Source organism: Strix uralensis, chromosome 15 (genome assembly GCF_047716275.1).
Source record: "Strix uralensis isolate ZFMK-TIS-50842 chromosome 15, bStrUra1, whole genome shotgun sequence".
Lineage (NCBI taxonomy): Eukaryota > Metazoa > Chordata > Aves > Strigiformes > Strigidae > Strix > Strix uralensis.
Window position 1 is genome coordinate 3,612,320 of NC_133986.1, and position 24,192 is coordinate 3,636,511.

The 24,192-nt window shown below is 39.5% G+C and overlaps 2 protein-coding genes across 5 annotated transcripts in view; both read right to left on the minus strand.

Annotated features, from left to right (window-relative positions):
- Window positions 1-378: 378 nt before the first annotated feature.
- Window positions 379-9,570, minus strand: DEPDC7 (DEP domain containing 7). Its single transcript, XM_074884632.1, has 9 exons — window positions 9,494-9,570; window positions 6,720-7,107; window positions 4,595-4,725; window positions 3,507-3,696; window positions 2,503-2,717; window positions 1,361-1,503; window positions 1,052-1,177; window positions 877-955; window positions 379-692 (listed from the first exon to the last, which is right to left on the minus strand). The coding sequence occupies exons 1-9, from the start codon at window positions 9,564-9,566 to the stop codon at window positions 478-480; spliced, it is 1,560 nt and encodes a 519-aa protein (XP_074740733.1). The 5' UTR covers window positions 9,567-9,570; the 3' UTR covers window positions 379-477.
- Window positions 9,571-19,267: 9,697 nt separating this feature from the next.
- Window positions 19,268-24,192, minus strand: part of QSER1 (glutamine and serine rich 1) — a 46,160-nt gene continuing 41,235 nt past the window's right edge. For all 4 annotated transcript variants that reach the window (XM_074884315.1, XM_074884312.1, XM_074884314.1 and 1 more), the window contains 2 exons: window positions 23,984-24,079; window positions 19,268-23,374 (listed from right to left, as the gene is read on the minus strand). In XM_074884315.1, coding sequence (XP_074740416.1) covers window positions 23,234-23,374; window positions 23,984-24,079 — 237 coding nt within the window. In that variant the 3' untranslated portion in view covers window positions 19,268-23,233. The remainder of the gene's footprint in view (window positions 23,375-23,983; window positions 24,080-24,192) is intronic.

Consider the following 24,192-nt stretch of genomic DNA (forward strand, 5'->3'; position numbering starts at 1 on the left):
ATATAACACAGTGTAGTTCACTGGCAAGCTTGAAGAAAAGCTGTGGACTATCAAGCAGGTGCTGTTATTCAGCTCTGACTTGCTGTGTAATCAACAAAGATCAATGCTACACAACAAGAGTCACATACTGCAAGGCCAATTAGAAAAAACTGTTCAGCATAAAATTCAGTGCTGGGGCAAAAGAAGGCAGAGAGATCACGTTCATGGAGAGGTGTTTCCCATCTCAGTCATTTTCATACTTGAATAGAGGGAGTCAGACTTGGCTTTAGGTGAGGAAAAGGAAGGATTATTTTGGTCCTACAGCAATTAAGAATTAAGAAACTATAAGTACAGGCTAAACTTGGGTACCGTTGATAATAGTTGTATAAATTCCATCCATTTCCACAAAATAATTTTATTAGATACATGAATACAAAATATTTACAAATATATTAGTGTTTTCAATGCTGTAGTATAGAAAGTAATCTATATTTAAAGTCACACACACATATTAGTAACTCTGTCTCCAAAATACTGCATAAAAATACTTGGATTACTACTATGAAACTGACCTAGCAGTCTCTTTCTCTCTTTGTCAGAGAGATTTGAATCTTCATCAATAGCTTTCAATAGAGATAATAGCTCATCTTTTGTGGTCTTCTCTGTATTGGAGCGATACTCTCTTTCATCAAGTTTTTGGCAAAAGGTATAGCCTAAAAGAAACATGAAACATTTAGTTAACACCACACTCAACCATCCTTGAGATTCTACAGACCCATCCTCTTTTAGAGTCAAATGAGTCATTGTTACAGGAAGTCTTTTTACATCATCTCAGTCCCTTCTACTTCTCATTTGGGTGCATGACAAGAATAAAAAAAGTTCAGTTTAGACCATTACCTGTTATCTTACTAGGATCTTGGCCTTTCTGTAAAGCCACCAGTTTATTGCTGACCATTTTATGCAGTGTCCCTGGGATCTTGAACAGAAAAGACAGTGAAACAGCAGCTTAGAAAAAGGCAATTCCACATAAGCATACAAGGTAACAAAAACCTGGTCATTTTCTAGCTCTTACCTTTAACACATCTTTTTGGTGATCCACAAGGAATAAGATCAGGAGGTCAGTTTTGCCTCTGGACAAGGTTTTATTGTTGATAATAGCTTTAGAGAATGTTCTTTTCACAACCATCCTGTTGTCACTCTAAAAATTAATGTGAAATAATGACCAGAAGAGGAGAATTAGTCTCCCCCTCTAAGAAGGGCATAGCCTTTGTTCTTCTAGAGTCATTGCTTTTTCTGTAGTCACATATTCTGATGAGTACCTGGGACTTCCAGATTTCAGTAAGTGTAAAGCTACATGTAACAGTTAAGTATACACATTTACCTCCTTCTGTAGTTTGAGCTCAGGATTATGTGCTGCAACAGCCATGAAGTACAGTAGTCTTCTGAACTCCTCCCTGACTTGGCTGTCTAGAAGTTTCAGATAGAGTTGGACAGCTTCTAAAGATTGCTCCATCTTCCCATTCACTGGGGAGAGATAAAGGTATCTATAGCCATATTTATTTAAATACATGTTGTAGCAAACCACCTAAATTAGCCACTGAACAGACATTCATCTCTCTAAATAGAACTGATCAAACAAAGCAATTCATTCTCACAAAAATTTCTTACAGGCTAATGAGAGCTGTTTGCATACAATCTGAGAACAGGCCACACCCAGGCTTTTAGCCTGATGTTGAAGCAAGCTCACTTTCAATTAAGTTCAGTTACAGGTCAGCCATCTTGACGGGAATGTGAAATACTTAAAAAGGAAAATGGTTCTGTTATGAAAATTAATGACCTCTTGTTGTGGAAATAAAAGAAATGGGAGCTGGAAGAATTAATTGCAAACCATTTTGTAGAGCTTTGCTAAGTTTCAATTTGCCTTACTATGCAGAATACCGATTTTAGATGTGTGAATTATTTAAATGAAGTAGGTCATACTAGTATCCTCCCTTTGTCATGTAGGGAGGAACAATGGGCTATAAATGCAAAATATTCCCACCAACATGGAATAAGAGAAATAATCAAGGCAGAGAAAGATGCAAAATAAGGAGAACGGGGATGAGATGATGTTAATTGATGACTAAAACATCAAAAGCTTTCTAAAATGTTGTCTAAATATAAAATTTAAGAAACATCTATGTGGAAAAGAGGGGAGGGTTGTGAATAGGGTGCAAAGCTTCCAAACAACTTTAAGTTTAGATCTTATGGCCTAAATATTTAATATTAGGCCATATTTAATTTCCATGGATACCAACTACTTCCAAATTATAGCACTCTGGTTCCACAGCCATTCTACCTAGATCTGAACAAAAACTACAGAACTGCATATAGTCAGGGCCAAAATTTCAAAGCAGTCTTCATGACTAGAAATTTAAGAAAAACCTTGCAGAAATCAACCTTTAAGCTTGGCTACTGTAATAAATACTCAGTTTGTCAGTACATATATCACATAAGCTTAGAAACACAGCTTTATTTACTTACCTAATAGTTCTGCAATTCCTGAGTGAATTTCAGATGCATGGCTTAACAGCGGCTCCTTTTTTTGGCCGTAGTATCTACCAATATTTTCGAACAGCAGTAGTTTCCATGTATCTGCTTTATCTGGTTGATCAGGCAAATTCCTGCTAATATCTACCACCATATGATCTGGAAGATATTCCAAGCAATCTATTGCTGCTGAGAGCCATTCGTCTGTTCTAGAAGACAGAGTGGTTTAACTTTGCAGCATTACTTACTGATGCCTTTCAGAGTTGGTTGCATTGTTTTTCACAGAAAGTAAGTAGATTGGTTTCTCAACCACAGTGAGAACTGCACATGTAGGCACTTAAATACATTAGAAATAAGACAGTTTTCCTGACACACTCAGGTAGATCATAGCCATATACCTCTTTGTTATGTATTTAATCAAGATGAAGAATTAGTAACCCACACAGGTAAACAGTCACAAGCAGTTAAACCTAAAGTTAGTGACGTCCTCTACTGTTAGACAAGGACATAAATATTGCTAGATCAACAGAAACATGAACCTTGATCTGAGTCAGATAGGTAGAAGCTTATCAGACTGTTTTTAACTGTATTTATATACAGTTTCAGGCTCAGCATTCTTGGTTTTTTTAATATAGTAGGAGAAACTAAACTATTCCCTCAGATTTTAAGGAAAAATGTCAAGATGACAGCAAAATACTCTATTCTTCCCTCAATGCAGCAAACAATTTCCCCTCTGAATACTCTCAAATACTATCACTGCATTCAAAAAGCTCTTGCAGGGTTCAGCATAAATCATCTCAGCTACTTCTAGTTTAGAGTTTAGCAACTGTCATTTACCAATTATTCCAGTCAAGTCTAACAGGGAGAAAAGTGCCTACTCACATTCTTTCTGCAGTACTGGAGAACATTACATTTCTACCCAAAGATCAACTGTGCTTTACATTCCTATGAAAGCAGAAAGTTTTTCAAAGTTGCAGAGGTGGGCCATGACTACTTACTGTGAGTCACTGAAAGCCTTGAGAATCTCTCTGTCTAGGTAGTTACTTGTGATGACATATCCAGTTCCCTTCCTCGGTTGTGGGAGCTGAGGTCTGATCTCTCGGCGCTCAAGTAAAGACTCAAGGAGCGGAAGATCCACAAGCTGCAGCAGTCGAGCAATTGTTTGTTCTTGCCATACTTCATTAATAACTAGAAAGGTTGAAATACACAAAACACATGGAGATTCAGCATGTGCAAAGAGAGGCATTATGAAAAAGACAACTCCCCTTCCTCCCGTCAGTCCTAACCTAACAGATTGATTTTACTAAAATAAAGATTACAGTAGCAGGGAGTGTGGCCCTTATCAGCTTTAAGTGCCTTTTATCAAGGCAAGAATTAGTCATTTTTTTAGTTAACTACAAGTGTCAGAGAACTGCTTTTTGGATAAGCCTGAAGTACCTTACTTCCTTTGTGCTCTAATTTGCAAGCAATCTTTGTTCTAGGTAAGGGATTGAAAAAAAAACCCACCTTAACAGTGACACTATCCTTACCACAGCTTCCACAATGATGATCTGGCTTGAGTTTTGAGAGTTTCTAGGATGCATTAGCATTTTTAACCAAAGGAAAAAGCCCATTAGATGATAGTTTAGTCTGAGAGAGAGGACATGAACTGCCAAGAACAGTTTCACACAATACTGGAGTGCCAGATGGTACAGATACACAGTTAAAAAGTAGGGAAGAGCTTTAGTTAGCAGTAGGCTATTGGCCAAGATTAAGTCAAGCACAGAAGTAGTGCAGGTAATCAAATATTGTAAAGAATGTTCCAAAGTCAAATCAAGCTCTATACAATTGCGTATTCTTCTTCATAAAATTCAACACTGATTTATTTCAGCTAGAGGTAATGGGTCCTGCCCGATAAAACAAAAAGGTAAAAAGCCAGCCTGCAACAAATACAATTTGCCTTCGTTGTGACATGGTGTTCAAAACAAAATACTACAAGAGTCAGTTTGACTGCCTCTCCAATCTGACAGGCATAAAGCCTTCCCAGTCCTACAGTTATTATCTTCCTTCTCCCACAAACAAATGACTGAGACATTATCTGGCTTACCTCGACGGGACAAACTATCAGAGATGTTTACTTGAGGGGTATTTGCAGGCCTTAAACTCAGGTTTTCCCAGAGATCCTCCAAGCTTTCTGGTTTGACAGGAGTAGAGTGAAACAGCAAGCTCTTCTCATGTCTGAGATTGAAAAACAGGTTTTATATACATTTTATACAGGTTTTATATACATTTATATCCATATATATGGATAACCAAACATATCATGTAACATATAGATATGAAAAACTGGCCGAGATTAAAAGAAATGTTTTCTCTATATAAATACTTATATAACCTTCTCCCTTGCCCAACACTTCCTCCATCCAGGTCACACAGGTGAATGTATGATACCTTAAAGAACTATTTGCATGCAACAGTAGCACACAAGCGCATAGTTCCTTCTCTTGAAACTTGCTTGGAACTTGTCACAGCCGGTATCACCAAGTTACCTCAATTACCACAAAGAAAATTTAAGAAGAGGAAATGGTTAAGGAAGGGAAATTATTTTTAAAAAAACCAAACAAAATTTCCCCTTCAAAAATTCGAATTTTAAGACATTATTCCTGATGGCAAAGTGAGGACAAAAGTTAAGAGCTGTTCTTGAAAAATGTAGAAGGTAGTTGCTCTGTAGCAACACCATCCTAAAGTTATGCAGCTTGTTCATGCTATCAACTAATGGAAAGCTTCAGAACCCCATCACCCCCTCTGTGTGTTAGCTGGTTCTTCTCATAACTGCTTTCATATGCTATTAAGTAGATAGCCTAACAACTCCAGCCACAAAATTACTACCTCCAAGCATATTTGTTTAATTTCAATTTCTATAGCTTCTTTGTTTTAGGGCACTGCAAAATCCTTTTGGTGTTCACTACCTTTGCTATGTATGTATCAACAGATCTGTTCCTTTTGCTAAATGAAGAAATGTAATCCAATGGATCTGTGCCCTGCCCAGAAGAAAAACACCTTCGTTCTCACTAACAGAACATGAATAACCTTGTTTCATGACTGTTTGTCAGATACACTCCAAGTCTTGTTTTAACAGCTCTTGTAATGAATATATTTTTAAGTACCACTTTTGATTAAAGTGGTTTTAATTCTCATTAATTCTCCTCTTTCCAAATAAAGACTTGGGACAGTTTGCTTTAGCACATACCAAGAGCTAGTGGGGGGGAAGAGGGGGGAGAAGAAGGACCAAGGAACTATCCATTTCTAATCTCTGCTTCTAGAATTTTATGATCAGTTAGGCTGATGCACCGAAGTCCACAGCTGCTACTCTCACGAACACATCAATCACATAAGGTATTTTCTTTTTTAGGTATATACTACTTGTAATTTTCAAAAGTGCATATTGCTAAAACTATTGTAATAACTACATGAACGTACTTTCTTGTAAGAATACATTCGAAGATGAACACTTGACAAAAAACTGTGTAGAGGAAGTTATTTGACAAAGTGTCAACTACATTGTAGTGTGTTCTGCTTTGTGATGGTTTAGTTAGCACCAGGGTTTTCTTTGCCCACTCCTAAAGAGACAGGGAAACAAAACCTCACCGTTGTACTTCCCTCTGGTTCTACGATGCCATGCAAGAGCATAATAGCCCAACAGCCTGATACCTAGCCTAGGAACAAGTCATACATGCATGAAGAAACAGCTGAAAACATTTCGAAAAACTATATTTGAGGTATAGTAAAGCTAAGATAATGAAAGAAAAAGAAAAAAATTTTTATCTGTTTTTTCGTTAAAAACTGGAAGGATTACTGGCTTATGCCAGAGCTAGGTGTGCAGTGAGTAAAGACTGTTCCATTGCCTTAGCCTGTTTGATGCACCTGAACTCCAGTTGGTTATATTGGTTTAGAGCCCAATAGATCAGTATCTGTAATGCATTTAATTTCTGCCCTCTTCCCCCCAAGGCAATGTGATAACAGACACAGAAAACAAGTAACTATGCAGGCTGAATGATTTACTCACTTCAAATTGCTGTTTCCTACCTATATTCCACCCACAAACATCTGTACAGTATCTACTTTTTTCCTCTCCAGGTCCTATAACTGTACAACAGTTTTCCCTTCTCTCCCCCAGAAAATATAACATTTTCCTATAGTAAAAAATTTATCTTTACATTCCACGTACTAACCTTTGTGGTGTACACTGCTGGTAATCTTTATCAAGGTCTGTTTGATTTGAGAGATTTGTGAATCTGTAGAGGCTACTGCTACTGTCTTCAAATACAGACCGTTTGTCTTTTCCAAAGACCCTAGTTGAAACAGCCTCAAATACTTTGTAATCCATCAGCGCTTGACATACGCGCACTATTTTAGCACGGGAAATATCGACATCCCCAAAATACTTGTTCTGCAGAAGATGGGCAAAGACAACATCCACTGCATCTGAACCAATAAAACAGTCATGATAGCACTTCAGGTTCTGGCGACGCTTTTTCACTTCCACTTGAGTTTGAAGTGCATTGATAATGCTGCTCCAGACATATGTTGCTCCAAAGGGTTTCTGTGCCAAGCTAAAGCCTAAGAACAGAGAAAGCATAAAGATTGAATTCATGCTGCAATTAGAAAAGAACTGCCCCCTTTGTGGCTACTAGCTTTCATGAATCTCGTAAGTGTTTAAAAATCCTTGAGACTTCCAGTTTGGCTTGGGTTGCTCATGTATTAACATTTCGTTACTTTCTTCCCAAGTCCGTCTGCATCGTACCAACGTATCGCACTCTGGTGGCTGCTCTCACTGCACTAGCCTGCAGCTTTGCAACCAGGACTTTCTACTTTTTCAGCCTGTCTCTTTGATGCTGTCCTTTTGCACACCCCTCCGTCACCTCATGGTTACGCTTGCAGAACCTACTCCTAAGCACACACATTCCAACAACCAAAAGCCAGCTGTATGTACTCATAACTCCCCAGTTCCTCTGCTAACACTGACAAAACTCTACAGTGGGGCATGGAAGAGGGAAGCACGGATGAAGAGACATATCAGAACTTTGCTTCTTCCAGGACCATGCATACAGACAAACTACCTAGTATCAGTGCTTAGCATATCATCACTAATGAGATCAAGAAGTCTCTTGAGACACCACTCACACAAAGACACTTATCCCACACGACAGCCTTCTACCACCACAGCCCAAACTGAGATTCAAGCTCTGTGTACTCAATGCCACTTCCTTGAGCCAACCAGCCTTCCCTCCCCCAATAAAGCCACTGAACTATTACTCATTTACCAATCTGATTAAGAATAGCATGCTAGCAACTAACAGTTTGACCAGAGGCTAGACTCAGCCTCCACAAGGACTTAAAAATACAGAATATACTTATAAAGGTTGCAGTTGGCTCCTAACTGGGAAGAGTTGCAGCCACCAGAGAGGCTAGAATTAGAATATATGTTTCTCAGTAAGTCAAATGAATAATTTACTAAGAGAGAAAAGCAGAGGAAGAGGAGAGAAATCAAAAGCTGAAGGACAAAATATGGAATGAGGAGTTGGCAGCAATCCTACAGAAAGCCATCTGGGGTTATGACAGACCTCAAACCAAATGAATTAACAGTGTGATGCAGTGTTTAAAAAAAAGCAACAACATGCAACTCATTCTGGAACATATTACCATGAACATTTTCCACAGAGATGCAGGAGATATTTTTTCTGTTTGGTCTGAAGTGACATTAGAGAATTGTATTTCAGTTTTGGGCACCAGGATTTCCAGCTGATCTCCAGCTACCAGAGAGCCCAGAAATTGGCAGGGGGAGGGGGAGGCACGGTGGAAATTAGGGTGGCAGTAAAGATTGAAGAAAAAAAAAAAAAAGAAAAAAAGCAGGGAACACAAAAGCATTTGAATGAACAAACACTATTATAAAGGACGGCAATGGTTACCTTCAGAGTGATTATCAAATTAGACATCTGCTTTCTGAAGAGTTTTGTATCAGGAAAAAAACACTTTTTAATACAGGGCATTGAACCAGACTAGGTAGAAACTTCCCTGAATCTCCAGTTTCCAAAGCTTTAAAAGCACAAGTCAGACAAAGCATGCTCTTGCTGATACTTTAACCTGAAAACACCTTCAGGTAGGCAGAACAAACCAAAACATTATACAGAATTTCCTTCCAGCCTTATGTTTTGATAGCCGACTAGCCTGCTTGGAAGAAGAAATCCCAAACCCAACACCACCAAACATACACCAACGCTGGTTTCTGTTGCTAAAATAAATATCAGCACATACTGCCTGTAATAATTCTACTATTAGCCACTGCTTTATCACCTCTTCCTTCCACACACGCCCCTCAACCTTTTTGGGGGAAGTGGTATTTAGCATGGCATTAGGTATTAAGGTGACAAGGTTTCACGAAGTTAAGGTGCTCGAGGTGGGAAAAATGCAGAAATTGTTCTCAACGAGCGACCTTTAGCCCTTGACGCTGCATTAACGAGCCACCCGCCTTTTAACCCGCTCTCGGGACAGGCGCAGCCGCCCCGCGCTCCCTGTCCCGGGCCGCCGCCCGCAGCCCCGCGGGCACCTGACGGGCACCGCGCCCCGCCAGCCGCCTCGCCCGGGCCGCGGGGCTGCCGCGCCACAGCCAGGCTGCGCTCGGCGGCGGCAGCCGGGCTCGGTGCGGGCTCGGCGGCGGCGGGGCAGGCGCGAAGCCCGGACGGGGCCTCCCGAGCGGAAACGCCTCCCTCCACCGGCGGCGGCGAGCGGCCAACTTTTGAACCTCTGTGGAGCCGGGAAAGGCGCCGGCACGGAGCTGCCGGAGGGCGGGGGCCAGGCGTGGAGCGGGACGGCTCCGACCCCCCGAGCCCGCGGCGGGGCAGACCCGCCTCACCTCGCCTCACCACCAGTTGCCCCCACCAAGCCCGGGCGGAGGGCACAGCGCCCGCCACCCGCTCCCCACCCGGCCTCGCTCCGCGCCCCGTACCCGGCGGCCTGGCGGCGGGGCTGCAGACAGCGCTGAGGCTCAAAGCCGCCGCCTTCTCCCGCACCGTGGCCATGACCGGCGACCGCTCCGCGCACTGCCGCGCCGCGCGCCGCCCGCCGCCTGAGGTACCCGCCGAGGGGCGGGGCCGCCGCGCCCGCGCCCGCTCCCATTGGTCGGGTCGCGCCCCGGGGGCGGGGCGTGCGCGGCGGCTGAACGGCTGCCCGCGTGCCGCCGGGGGCCCGCCGCGAGGCGGGAACGCCTCAGAGCAGCCGAGCCGCGGGGAGCCGGGGGACGGCCGGGCCGCCCCCTCCCGAGGGCCCGCGGCGGCACGGAGAGCGGTGAAAGACCCTCGGCCACCCGCCCCGCCACCAGTCCCCTCCGCCAGCCGGGCCCGGCCGGAGCCGCGGGCTGACGGGTTTCCGTGATTCCGCCTCAGTGAATGCGAGCACCAGCGGGACCCAGAAAGAAGACTCTGTTCGGAGAGGGACAACACGCCCCAGAGAGCTGGCGTCTACCAGCGTTATGGCTCTGGGGCGAGAGGGCTCCGCTGCTCTCCCCGGTGACGGCGCTGTCCGCACCGAAACGCCCGGGCGGTGAAAGCCCTGACGCTTCCTGCAGCAATCCAAGTGCTACCCTGACCCGCGGGATATAGAGCCCCGTCGTTAGATCGAAGAATGCAAAATTACCCCGTATTTATTGTGTAGTTTAAAAAAAGCGAAATGGCCAGCTCTATTTCTATAAATTAGCCGAGAATAGGCCTCGTACGTGACCGTGAATGAACAATTAAACAGCGTTCTAAACAGGGTGTATGGCTTGAACAACCACATATGGTTGACATTTTCCTCTGATGTCTTATATGAGCTGTTTATTATAGCAGTAGGCATTTTTTATTGGAATGAAATAATTCACTTTCAGGGTAATAAAAAGTTTTTTCTACTGTCTGCAAGAAACTGCTGAGAGATCCAACATAATTTTTGACTAAGTATGGAGTGAAAGTGTGTTAGAACAACAAATTCAATCATATTTTTGGGGTGATTTCAATAGGAGCAGACAGTTCTGTTGATCTCTGTGATACACAAACTCAAAAGCATATAATGCACATGAAAGATCAAATAATACAGATATTACATGTCATACAAAAAATCATTTTGAGTTCTCAGACTATTGAACTGTTGATGGCAGCTTTGTAAAACAAAACCCCCTGTGAAACTTCAGCCTGTTCTACAGTGCAAGCAGTGTAAAGTGCAGGATGTCTGCAATCCACTGAAGCTCAGGTTAGCCTCCTTTATCCTTATTTGTCTCACTTAAAGGTAGGGTACTGTAAGTTTGTTCACCAGAAATGAATAAACAATAGACTTAATCTGAAGCTGTAAAAAATTGGCACAGGGAACTAGATACTACAAACCTACAAACTTAAGGCAAACAAACATTTCTTCATGTTTCATTGCCACAGCAATAAAGTATTTAATAATGGAGTTCCAAGAGTGGAAGTTCCTGTTGTTTTTCAGATAAAGAAGTCTTAAATCTCTGGGCTTAAGCCCAGAGAAAAAGGGATCTATTAAAACTGTAGCATTTGAAAATGAAAGCTCATACTGTTTTTCAACAATAGGAAGTAACAAACAGACTTCTTTCTTGGGGGAAGAGGGGAAGATGTTTAAAAAAAAAATAGTTCTGACTCATAGGTGTCTGTTCTGACAGCTGCCATTAAGAACTTAATTAAAAATATACATATAACGCATGGGTCAATGGGGATTTCCATGATACATTATTTTACCATTCTCTACTTTTGCAGTAGTTTGATGCTAGCCTTTTTTTGATGCTTTGCCAAAATATATTAACTGCAAATCAGTAAATGCCCAAGTTCATTTTCACTTTTAAAAATAATTTATTTTTGCATAGTTGTTGAAATAAAGTGATGCAGTCAATCATTCTGCAATGGTTCACCATAATATTGAGAGAATTTAGAACTACAAACATTTTCATACAGGAGGTGTATCAATCAGTTAACGAGCACATTACGCCTTACATCAGAGACGGATTTGTCAAAACACTGCTTACAGGGAACACAGTAAACCACAGCTAATGCACTGTGAGCTGCTAATCTAGAAGGTTGTAAGATTTTTTTTCTTGTACTTTATGACTAGGTGATCAGCAGTCTACCCTGGCTTTCTGCCTTTGCTTTCATGTTTCCCCACAGTGACCACAATCACAACACACCAGTTTCTCCACGGGCAGGTGACAGCCATGGGCTGGTCAGCCAGCTGTTGTCAAACAGTACCTGGTATTAAGGATGTTGAAAAATGCTATACATCTTTTAGTATTTCTCACAATAACATTATTAGAAAATACTTTCCTAAAGCAGAGATATACTTTTATGTAATTATCAATATATACATAATTGATTGATACTTTTATATAGTAATTTTAAAGAATGTAATCTCGTGCAGCCGGTATGGTCAGTCTTAGCTGGTGTAATTCCTTAGACTGCGGTGGAAAGATCTCAGGATGAAAGTGCAACAAGCTGTATTTGGCTTCACCTTCCATAGTGTTTTCCCCAAATCAGCCTCCATGAGGTTGAACACAGGATGCACGAGAGAATGCCAGTTACAAAGACACAATTAATTTAATTCATTTGTCAAATCACTTAGGACCAACATAGTGTCATTCTTACATGCACATGGAACCTTGCTCCAAAAGCAGTTCCACTGAAAAATATAGGACTACATAGAGAGATGGATGCTACTGTAGGTACATGCATCAAAACCTGGTCTGCAGGGTGTAGGTCTGCAAGGGAGATTGTAAACAGCTCCAGTGAAGGAAGTGTGATGGTACAGAAAGCTTTACTGTTGGCTCTCTATCTAATAATGTTATGTGAAGTTGCACAGAACAACAATTTTGTGATCTAGTTATGGTGACTAAAATGTATTTTTAACAAATTATGCAACCAGGTCCTGACTTGTACAGTTGTATCAGATGCTTTGAAACTGTCATAAAGAACTTCTATAGTGAGGAACAGTGAAAGAAAAATCTGTTTATTTCCAGTTCATCTAGAAATACTCCCACCAACTGCAATAGGATCGAGAGAATGGCGTATGTTTTGAAGAATTTACGAACTTAAGTTTTCAAGAATTTCTGAGTCTTATGTACGAACTGTAGGGTTTAATTAGAAGCACACAGCAGAAACAGAGTGTCTAAATTCAATGGCCACAATTTCAGGCATGTCTGCTGCTCAGGATCTGATTAACTTACTCCCGTCAAGTGTTTGCTTGAGGATAAAGACCCGCATTCAGGTCTTCTCTGATTACGGGGAGAAAGAAAGCAAAATGGACACTTATACCATCACAAAGTGAGAAACTGGTGCATACCTTTGTGTAAAGTGCTGTCTAGCATTTACCATAGCGAACTTGGAAGCTGGACAGCCAACCAGTATTTGGATGTGAGAGCACCTGTAATTTCCAGGTATTCTGGGCACAAAAGGAGGAGATCTAAATGAATACAAGACCTTACAAAGTAAAAAAATGACTGTGTGATTAAGTCTTTCAGTATCATTATTGAAAAGTCAAAAGTTGGAGGCTGTGTTGCCTAAAAAAGATGGAGGCACATTAATAGAAAATACGCTATTTTATCTACATCAGACCAATGCTTGGTTAAGTGATTAGGAAATGTTATGTATTCTTGAAAAAAACAAAGGAGAAAGGCTGTTTCAATTTCAAAATTTTTAGAAAAACTGAAAGGATTCCAAACCTGGAAAATAAAATGTTCTAAACTGAAGAAACATTCAATGTTCCTATTATTATTCACATTTTAAGTGCCAAAAAATAATAATAAAAAAATATTGATTTGTCACTGAAAATTGACTATGCAATAAAGAGGGATTCTTGCAGAAGAAAACTATCCAATTTCTTATTCTAAAAATAATTTAGATCTCACTTTTCTGAAGGATTAACATAGAACTCTGCATTTCAAATGCTAAGCTGACATCTGATAAACGTGTCAGACTATAGAAGGCTATCTCTCTTATGCCAACCTTTTTTCTTTAGATTTCAAATGTCTTCCCATAACAATATAAGCTTTAAAGATTAAGTGTATGTCAACATATCTTAAATTTATATATGCATAAAAATTTTACTGCCATAATTGCAAGGATCTATCGAACCCAATCTTTATGGCTGTTTCTGAAAAAGCCTAGCAATTAATAATTACCATAAAAATTCAGAAAAATATTCCAGTTATTTAGAACAGTTACTCTTTTGTTGTTTCCCCACTTAAATATCAACAATGCCTGTATTCACTGCAGTGCTGAAGTTGATGAAAGGAGAACATTTTAAACAGTAACCCTTAAAATATTGCTCCATTCCATTCACAAATTATGAGACAAATTACATTTCAATATATGGTTCACTGTCACATAAAGATACTCATGTAAGGGAAAATCAACAGCTTCCGTTACAGAAAATATTATTTTTTTAAGTCACAATTATCATAACATTATCAAATCTCCTTTATTTCATTGCATGAAGACACAAAGTCCAGTATGTTGGTTTTTAATATTGGAATAGTCTTATAAAATTCAGAAAACTCTCTCTTCCACCTCTATTAATCTCAAATTGAAGAAAATGCACAGCTATTCATACAATATCAGATTGCAAAAGGCTATTTGATAGACTAGACAGATATGAAGGAAGCTGAAAGAACTCCTGCAGTGAACCTGCCTTATTACCAAGTAACATGCTCTGCTATTCCTGCTAAAGAGCATGAGAGGTTTGCTTGGGGCTGAGTGGGTTGGAGAGGACTGACACTCTCCCTTATGATGCAGAGTGGTTTATTCACAAATTCACTCTGCTTGGTCCCAATTTCCCATCTACATTCGAATTAAAAAAGATCACGTAGCAGTAGGTTCTGTGGGACACGGTGATGCCATCCTGCACCATTCAACCCCTACCAACCACATCTGCCCCACCGTGCAGAGGCCACCTGCAGCACACTCTTGCTTGGGCACAGGTAGGTACAATTTACCCCCAACGCGCAAATGTCAGTATTTTATATTGATGTGAAATCTCTAAGGATTCCACCCTTGCATTTTTGAAGAGACTGGAACAATAAACAAGTTCCCAGGACAGAAGCTTGTGGATGACTGAATCGACAAAGGGCGCATTGTTGAGGAGTGCAATCCTTCCATGCCTGGGCTGGAATACCACTGTGACTGCGGGACCAAGCAAGCAGGGCAACGGCAAACAGAGGGCAGGAAGGCAGTGTGCCAGCCTGCGCGGCTGTGCTCTGCCCTCCGGCGGGACCCGCTGCGCTCCCAGCCAGGCTCCACACACACCGCCTGGAGGGAGCCACTCGGAGACGGAATTACTCGAGACGGCTTACTGCAAGGAAGGGTATAGGGTCAAAGACTGCTAGCGATGTCACCAAAACCACAGGGACAAGCCTCTGCTTCTCAGTCTTAATAAATACTAAGGAATTTTGTCTTAAATGGATTTTTTAACTTTTCCTCTTGCAGTTTTCTGAGACACTCAAGAATGATTTTATATTATAACCAGAGATTGATTACAGCATGCCTAAATGGGCACAGGATGGCATGGTCCTAGTGACACTGTTTGGATAAAGACTGTCATCTAGACACCAGAAACCTGTTCAACCAGAATGAGCAAGTACAATCGGATACAAATAATAGAAACGTGAGAAGCTACCATCTGCCCAGCCAGGCATTACCATTTCTCAGGTGAGCTGCAGTAACTGACTAAATGAGAGCTCCTGTATACACAACACAAACCCAAATACACTAACTTACGTTACCACTGAAAGTGGCTTTAGGTATGTTCACAAACGATTAGGGGAGCAGCTCTCATCAGTTCGTACAATTGTGGAGAGCCTGTGGAGGTCCAGCAGAATGAGCAGTGATTTCCAGCTGAAGCATGGAGAGGTAGTAACTTACTGATCTACCAGGGAGTTTCATATCCCTACTCCCGAAGGAAACAGCCACTAGTGGCACCAGCTTAATGGGACAGAAGGAGCTGATCAGTAAAAGGGGAAAAAGTGAGAACTCTAAATGGATTTGCCAAACATAACTGAAGTCCTGATTTTGACCATTTCTTTTGACTTCTTTAGAAAACAGCTACATACCAATTATATTTACACTGAATGCAAGGCCTGTGTTCTAGAGCAGAGGATCAGTCTTACTGTTAATGTATGCTACAAGCAGGAATCTATAATTCACCTTTTATGTTACTGTACAATGTGCTGGGACCACCAAACTCAATTATGCCATGTTTTGCCAGGCCCAGTTTAGGATGGGAAAATGGCCCTTGAAGTACCCTGCAGAGAGCCTTGCTACCTCACTGAAACTCAAAACGAGAACTTGCAGAGGTCATGTCAAAAAGAAAGTAACAAACCCCAGCTGAGCACTTCTTATTACCTTTTTTTTTTTTAACCAACCTGTTCAGAATTGAGACACTTGGATTCTCACGGAACACGCAAGCTTTCTCTTCAACTCCTTAAATGCAAAGTCCATTGACTGTGGTCAAACTACCTCTCTGGCTGTTTAAACAAAGTTGCTGGACCTTGCACTGAAGCAAATAAAGAGCATTCACTTACTCTCTTCTAGGCTGGATTGTCTAGGTTGGAAAAGATCTTGAAGATCATCCAATAGGAGGCGCTGCCGCCACCCCCTCTCCCAGCAGGCTCGTCCAGGATTCTGTTACCAAAGCGGTAGGGATAGCAATTTCTACATGCTGACCCACCACAAAAATCTGGGGGGTTTCAGAAACACCAAAGCTGCTTTACTTAGAGAACAGATTTAAATCCTTACTCTCTCAGAGCTTTGAACGAGTTACCAATTTGACCTAACCACATGATAAAACATTGATGCTTCAGCTTTTATTCAATTATCATACCATTTACCTTCTGTTGCCACAGAAAAATATGCAATACATAGATAATGCACAGACAAATCACACTGGCACCCACCACAGTTAGAAAGGAGAGGATGATGACAAACAACGTAATTTTACTTAAAAGGCTTTGCTGTCACAAGCCCTGGAAGCCTTAGAAGGCTACAGCATGTACTCCCAATGATACAGTTCAAGATTTCAAGTAACACATATAGAATAAAGACAGACTTAATCATAATTTAAACCAAACACACCTATGAAAAGTTAACCACAGCATTTTAAATTGAGGTTTTAAGGTTAAGCATAGTAGCTGGAGTCAAGAGTGGCTGCTACCATTTATAACCTTTATCACACGCCCAGGATCAGATACACAATTATCCTATGTGTGTAAACACCCCAGTGTGTTTTGAAGATAAATACTCCAGTTTTGAAGCTCTTACACAAACTATATGATTAATAGTGAACTCCTAGCATGTTCGATTAGGACTCAGTTACAGTATTTTAAAGTTAATATATTAGCAGTATACTGAATGTAAATTTTACAGTTTAGTTTACTGCTAGCATCGTTACCCACACATTTTCATATCACTCCTGTTCTCACTAATGTGCACTTACCTGAATGCCCCTCTTCTAATGGCTATTTCAGTATATGCTTACCATACACGCATTCGTCTACACCAAGGTAGCAGACCTGAGTGGATTGATTAAAATACTAGCAACTTATTTCCAAATAAATTCCCTTAGCTATGTCAAAGTCCCAATTTGCACAGCGCTGTAGCATTTTTTGTTTTTATTTGGAATGATCATTGTTCAAACACTCTACACACAGAGAAAAACCCAACCATGCTATGACACAGTCCAAAAGGGGTTTTTTTTTAACCCTTCACATGGACATCTGAAGAAAGATAAGTGACAAACTTTTGATGATATACCTGTATTCTTGTCTCAGATGACTGCAATAGAAATACTTCTTAAAAGGGCTTTTGTCCTCCTTATCCTTATTGGAAAATTGACAATACAGGACAAACCTGACAAGGAACCATAGTCCATTAACATACACAGACAGAAAAGGATTACAGTAGGAGGCAATGAAAAACCAGTGCTTCTATGCAGAGATATACCGGCACCCATGCTCTTCAAAATGGAAGAAAACTTTCTTCTAGCAAAACAAAAGGCAGCATTAGGACTAGACCGAATTAATCCTACACAGCCACTGTGTGTGGCAACATACTAACAGCCCTCTGGTGGGATCCTCTGCTAGGAATGTCCACCTGCCACCAGATCACACTGCTGGCTTGTCATTGCTTTTCAGTCAGTGTATACGTTGCCACCTGCCTAATTGAAGTTATTTCCTAACTAGTACCGCTCATGACTCCTACACCCTCTGCTCCTCAACCACCTCCACTCCAAAAGCTCCCCTAGCCTCATCGTTTCCAAATTCTTCTTCCTTTCCGATGTCCTCCCACATCTGACCCATGTTTGTTCCCACTTCCCACCCCTCTTCTCCCTCAGATTCCTCCAATATGAACCAACACATACATATGAGCCTTCCCAACAGATTCTGTTTTTCTAAAGGGAGGGGCCATAACTGCTCCTTCAGTCCTGCTCATGGGCCCTGTTGTTATTGCTACTTCCCTCTACCCTTTGTACATCAGGTAGCTAAAAAAAAACCCAAGAAAAAAACAATGCACAAAAGAAACAGTACAGTGGAACTTTAAAAGCAGAAACCTAAGACATAGCCAGGACAAATAAGATAAACTTTTGTAGGGCTGGGTACTCTTTGTTTGCTGTTTTCACTGACTCACCTTTTACTTTTCTCCTTTATAAATAGCTTGTTCTCTGTATTTACTACTGTGCTGTTATAAGAGATCAAATTAAAAGAATTTTAAAACAGTTTTCTGTTCTTTAGTTTCTGGAAATGAAACAAAGATTTGTTAGGTTTTCTACAGGACAGACAAATACCAAATACAGAACAAGTTATTCTGAATGCCTAAGATACTTACCAACAAATTGCTAATAGTAGGAGCTGCTGTTCTTTAAAAAGCTGCATATATTCAGCTTTTTCCCTGTTTTGTTTTTTTTTTTTTTTTTTTTTTGAAAAAAACGCTTAATAAATTATAACTTGTATCTGAAATGCAGTATCAAAAGCTTCAGCCTCCACACTGCAATGGGACATTCTCTGTGCCTACCCACTTGGGGAAAACAACAATCAACTCCAGGGGCAAGTGTCTCATTTTATACTCATCTTGGTATGGGAAGCAACTCTTACACACAGGACCATTAAAAAAATATTCCAGCCCTTCAGATTCACCTTTATCTGCAAGTGGCTCAGGGAATGCCTACCATGTATCTTATGGCCAATAACCACACCATTGGACTTCAGCCCTCAGAGCGTAGGAAAAATATCCATGAGAAAGTATCCAGAGCAATTCATTGTAACTGGAGGAAAAAAAGCAAAACAAAACAAAACTAAAACCCTCTACAGCACCATTTCTTCCCATAGGTACATAGAGATGATATTCTCGTTTAGCAAGAAAAAGAACAAAAGAAAATAGCACAGCTAAAAATCACCTGAATCACAGCAGCAGTCTCTCTCTTACCCCAATTGTCTGGCTCCTCACTTACCACGTCAGTTTAAGACCTGGCAGACATATTGTGAAAATTAAGTCAGAACATTTAGAACCCATAAATGTAAAAAAACCAGACAAAGCAGACACACTTAATCCATGCAATATCATGAAAAAACCCCACCCAAACCCTAGAACTGTATTTCTTCATATTGAGATCAGAAAATGTAGTCAAAATTGCCAATTTTCTTCCAACAATCTAACTTCTCAAGACTTAGTATTTTAATAATAAATGACTAAGCATTATAAGATTTTTGTTTAAAAAGTGTTTTCACTTTAATGGGTTTAGTTAATAACATCATCAATGGTACAAAACTGTCCTTTTTCACATTTCCATACATTGTTATTACGGACCACCTGAAAATCTGGACTAAGAATGCATAAAGTGTCTCTTAATTAGCCCTAGCTTCATTTTTGCCATATGTAGAAGAGATATGCAGAAAAACATGCATTTATTAACAATGACATGTTAATATTAGCTTAAACAAGATATGGCAGCATGTGCATTGTGTAATGCACAGGTATGTCATAGGGTAAGAGAGACCACATGTCAAGTGTTGGCACTGAAATAAGAAATGATTGATGACACACTGACCTTTTGTGACCATAGTTTTAGCTTTTCTGTTTTAAAATTGTTTTAAATAGTAGTAAATATTTAAATAATATTTAAAATATATTTCCCTATGGAAATCATTTACTTGGAAGACAGCCTGTAAGATCTGACTTTTTAAAAAGTAGTATTTCATTTCGACAATATATGAATACAATACATGCCGTAGAACTTCAAAGACCCTAAAGTCCTTAGCCATTTTCAGAAACAATTTCTCAACCCAATTTTGTCTCTGATTTTTTGCTAACAAAACTTTGGAAGTAGCATCTCAAAGAAAACCTGCCTTTAAGAGAAATACTGTATTTCAATAAAAACAAACACAATGTATACAGGGATGTCTTACTAAAGAAAAAAATGGTGGAATTAAAAACCAAATAATTCATCATGCAATTAGTTTAATTTCTGTTTTGTTAATTCATAATCTAAGGAGGGTTTTGTTCCTTCCTAGTACATCTCTTGCAGTCAAATGAGTGCTCAATTTCCACTGTCTGATGTTAAGGGATGAAGACCTCATTGTTACTTTAAAAAAAGGAAAAAAATAAAAAGAGGTGTGGGTGCAGAATTAATTGCCTAAAATACAACAAAACAAAGTATTTGTGCAAAAAAGTAATTTGTACATTAACTTTTTTCTAAGTTTGCTTCAGTATAAAAAAAACCCCTCTTCAATCCCATTAACAAAGCTTTATTTTGATTTATGATCCTTCAACACACTTGACAGTTCCATGTTTTTACTTATTCTAATTTGGTAAATTAATAATCCAGCCACCATTTTTGCAGCCCTAAACAAAGATGGAAGCTCCATTATATTAATCTTTAATAGCCTGGGGTAGTTACTTTTATTCAAGACAGGTTTTTCCTGTCTTCTACAGGCACAGTGCTTGTTTAACTGGCCTTGGGAATAAAACAGCCAAAAATAAGCCAGGTCACCTTCTATGGCAGTGCAGAGCATCCTGGCCAGTTTGTTGTTTTGTTTGTGTTTTTTTAAATGGTCATTGCTAAAATTACCTTCTTTTAAAATAGGGACAAGCTACTCCAAAAGCCTCTCAATTCTTTTTTCAGCTTCTAAGGACCTGGATTAAAACAAATAGCTTCCTAAAGCTACTTCTAGATTCAAAAATCTAAAATACACAGTAGCAGTACAGAAATCATTTAGAAAGCACAGAGACCCCTCTCAATTAGTTGCTTCGTAGTCATATTAGGAAGCGACGTGTGAGACACAAAATCTGACGAGTTCTTTCCTATACCATCAAGGAGCCAACTCGATTGTTCCCTCTGTCTGCATCCTAATCATTTTTAAAACTACAGATTAGAAATTCCCAAATTGCGCTGTGCACATCGCTAATGTGACAACTGAACTCTGCCAGGGCAAGTAAATACCTCTTATGAATCTACACACACTGCCAACCACCCCCACCAATAAGGGAATACACTAAGGAAATTTGGGAACCCCCACTATCAATTAAAGAGTATACCAGGCACATTTCTACTATATCTCCAGTGTGCATATTTACATTAAAATAATTTGAGCTGATTGCGACCAATGTTGGTAACTTTGATGTTTGGTTTCACCATATAAACTCTAGCTCCTACCAGATTCAACACCGTATGACTGAAACAACAGCAACTCTTCAACCCTGCGAGAATGAATTAGCTTCGTGATTGCTCCAACAATCTGCGCATTCTTCCTAAACCAAAACCCATCTCACTCTCCTTGGTTATAGTAGACATAGCTGTAGCACAACGCATCTATTAACATGATAGTGACCTCCCTTTTTAAAGCAAAGCCACCATGAAGAGGCTTTAAAAAAAGGCAAGGGCACATACCCATTTCTGTTCACTGTAGTCTGCATACAAATTGTAAAGGAGAATTATTGCTTTTAAAAGATGAAAAGCTTTGGAAATATGGTAAACATCCTACAAGGTTCTAAAACTAATTAGCTAAAATTCTGTACATACTTTTAATATTCAAACCTCTATTTGATTACTCAAGATCAAATCATTTCATTTTCACATCTATTCATTAAACTCTTTGTGGTTCTAAGGGCTAATGAATATTTTACAACTAAATAGGATCAAAACAGATAATGGGAGAAAAGGTCACATGGCAATGAACATTATTTCATTTGGCCAATGAGTAGTGAACCCTGCTTTCTTGGCTGAAATTAAGGCACTAAGTGGCAGTGAAAGGATAAAGGAATGAATTTTTTTTTCTACATTATCTGAAAAAAGACCAACATGACTATTTTTTTAGGACGCCAGTAGAGTACATATCCATTCCGAATGACTCAGTAAGGCATTCTGTTGGCAAATTTAAAGAAAATGTTCTCCTGATTAGAGCCCATTACATTCATTGTCTGAGTGTGACTAGTGGCACTAACTGTTAACAAACTGGAGGGGGAAAAAAGCTACAAAGATGTCTGAAGACTTGAAAGGCACCAAAAAGAGAACAGCTCTGCAACTGCCAGTTCTACAAACAATTATGTAAGCTGTGTTTAACACTGCATATAGTCTAGTCAATCATCAATCTTTGTTGACAAAGATAAAGTGTAGTAGCTCTTCATTTAAACTCTCAGTTAATCAAGTGCTAGTTTAGTAAGAAATTTATTTTCACGTATCAGAAAATAATTGCAGTGTCTAACACAACTACACTTAAAGCAAAACTAGTCTAGTATGCATTATTCTGGTTAACACTGAAGCAAACCTGTATAAACAAAAGGGTTACCTCGAGATACATAGTTTACAATATGAAATCAACATATAAATGAATAGGTTTTACTGAAAACAATGGAAAGTGTATTACAAAGATACATGAAACAATTTTAACCACAATATTTTCTCTGTGAAAAATACAACTATTAGTGAGATAAAATGTACAATTGAAATCTTCTTTCCAAAAGAAAAAAAAACACAGTATAAAGGAAAATATTTTTTTTTCTTCAAAACAGGGAAAATAGTTAAGGTCATTGTCTTTCATTACAATATAATTTGACACAAAAAGCAGTCATAGGATTGCACCAACTCCATGTTCAGTCTCCTGAACATGACAATAGTAAAAGGAGTCCATAAAGCATAATGACATTTCTGGATTTTATCATGGCAATATATGTATGCAGAAACTGATGTCACTCCGGCTCTGTTCACAAAATGTACAAAATTCTAAATTTGGTGGCCAGACATGTAAAAATTAGTTCACCCCAACGCCGACTTTTCTGCTGCTTAGCCAGGGATGGAAAATCTGTAGTATTTTAAGTGTTGTTATCTTTTTAGCCATAAAGAAAAAAGTATATGTAGTGCATGCTTTATCACTTGTCAAAAACATTTCTGAAAATAAAACTAAGTTATCCAATAGTTTACAAAATAGAAAATAATTCTTCAGGTTAAAAATGTGGTTAGGTTTATGTTTAGTTCCATCTCCAAAGGACTGATTTCCTTGGCAGCATCACTTTCCTTAGCAAGAGCCAAGGCACAAAGTTCCATAAAGAGAAATAAAATGGCTACGAACAAGAACGCAGTCTGGCATTGTGAAAGAAATCAGAGCCTCTCTCTGAGCTTTCTGTTCCATCAGGTTAGTGCCGTAGAGAAATGGGAGATTTGGGATACATTTTTGTTATGAGCATTTCTGCTGGACATGATTCAAAAGTTCACCAAACTTTTCAAAAAGATCCTCCACCCATTTTATATTTTTCATGCAGAGCTGCACAATCTCCTCCTGTCCTAGATCTGCACTTTTCTTCTGAACAGAAGAAATCTATTTAAAAAAAGAGAAGCAGGAGGGAGAGAGAGAGAGAGATGCATATACATGTTAGGCTGTCAGCATTTCAGAATTTTTGTTGTTATAATGTTCTGCAGTTAAATACAAACCTTCTTTAGGAAAAAAACCTTTAAGCTTTAAAAACAAGGGAAAAATGCCCCCAAAAACGCATTTCTTAACAACCAAGACAGAGCTCAACTCTTGTATTTCTGCTACCTGGCATATTTCCACCAAGGATTTGCAGGAAAAAATAAAGGAGTGGGCATTCTAAGACAAAAAGTACTTCGAGACCTGAGGAGTTACACACACCGATAAAATGTTTTGTTTATTTTGGGTAACAGTGAAGAATGCTTACCTATCCTGAGGGAAAGTGATTTCACACAAACCTTGTAAGTCTCATATGTGAATGTTCTGGGCAGCAGTGCCCATAAGGGGCAACATATATGCTCAGCACACCCTTTTCTTTGCCATAAAAAATTAACTCAAATAGGAGGCCCCAATCCATACTCATTTACCAAGAGGAGAACAGTCCCTCTAGTTGGACTCAATTCCCTCTATAAATTCCCCCAATGAATACAAAAGTATGTCAGAGAGAACAATACTTACCTCTTCTTTACATGTTAGATATATGTGATATTTATAATGATGGAGGGAGTGATACAAAGAATACAATTGTATTTTTTCCGGATCTACCGTAAACTCCTGCAAAAGAACAGTTATTTTAGGTAAATTCATGTTATTTTCCAAGACAGAGATATGACAGACATTTTCTTCTGTAAACAAATTTGTTTTCAACAATTCAGAAATGGAGTACT

What these genes read in the sequence shown, in the direction of transcription:
- DEPDC7 (XM_074884632.1), bottom strand. Translation starts at nt 9,566, where the DNA reads ATGGCCACGGTGCGGGAGAAGGCGGCGGCTTTGAGCCTCAGCGCTGTC. An exon ending in TGATAGTTTGTCCCGTCGAG is followed by an intron (nt 3,697 to 4,594) that starts GTAAGCCAGATA and finishes CAACCTTTCTAG; the next exon opens with TTATTAATGAAGTATGGCAA. An exon ending in ACCAAAAAGATGTGTTAAAG is followed by an intron (nt 956 to 1,051) that starts GTAAGAGCTAGA and finishes TTTCTGTTCAAG; the next exon opens with ATCCCAGGGACACTGCATAA.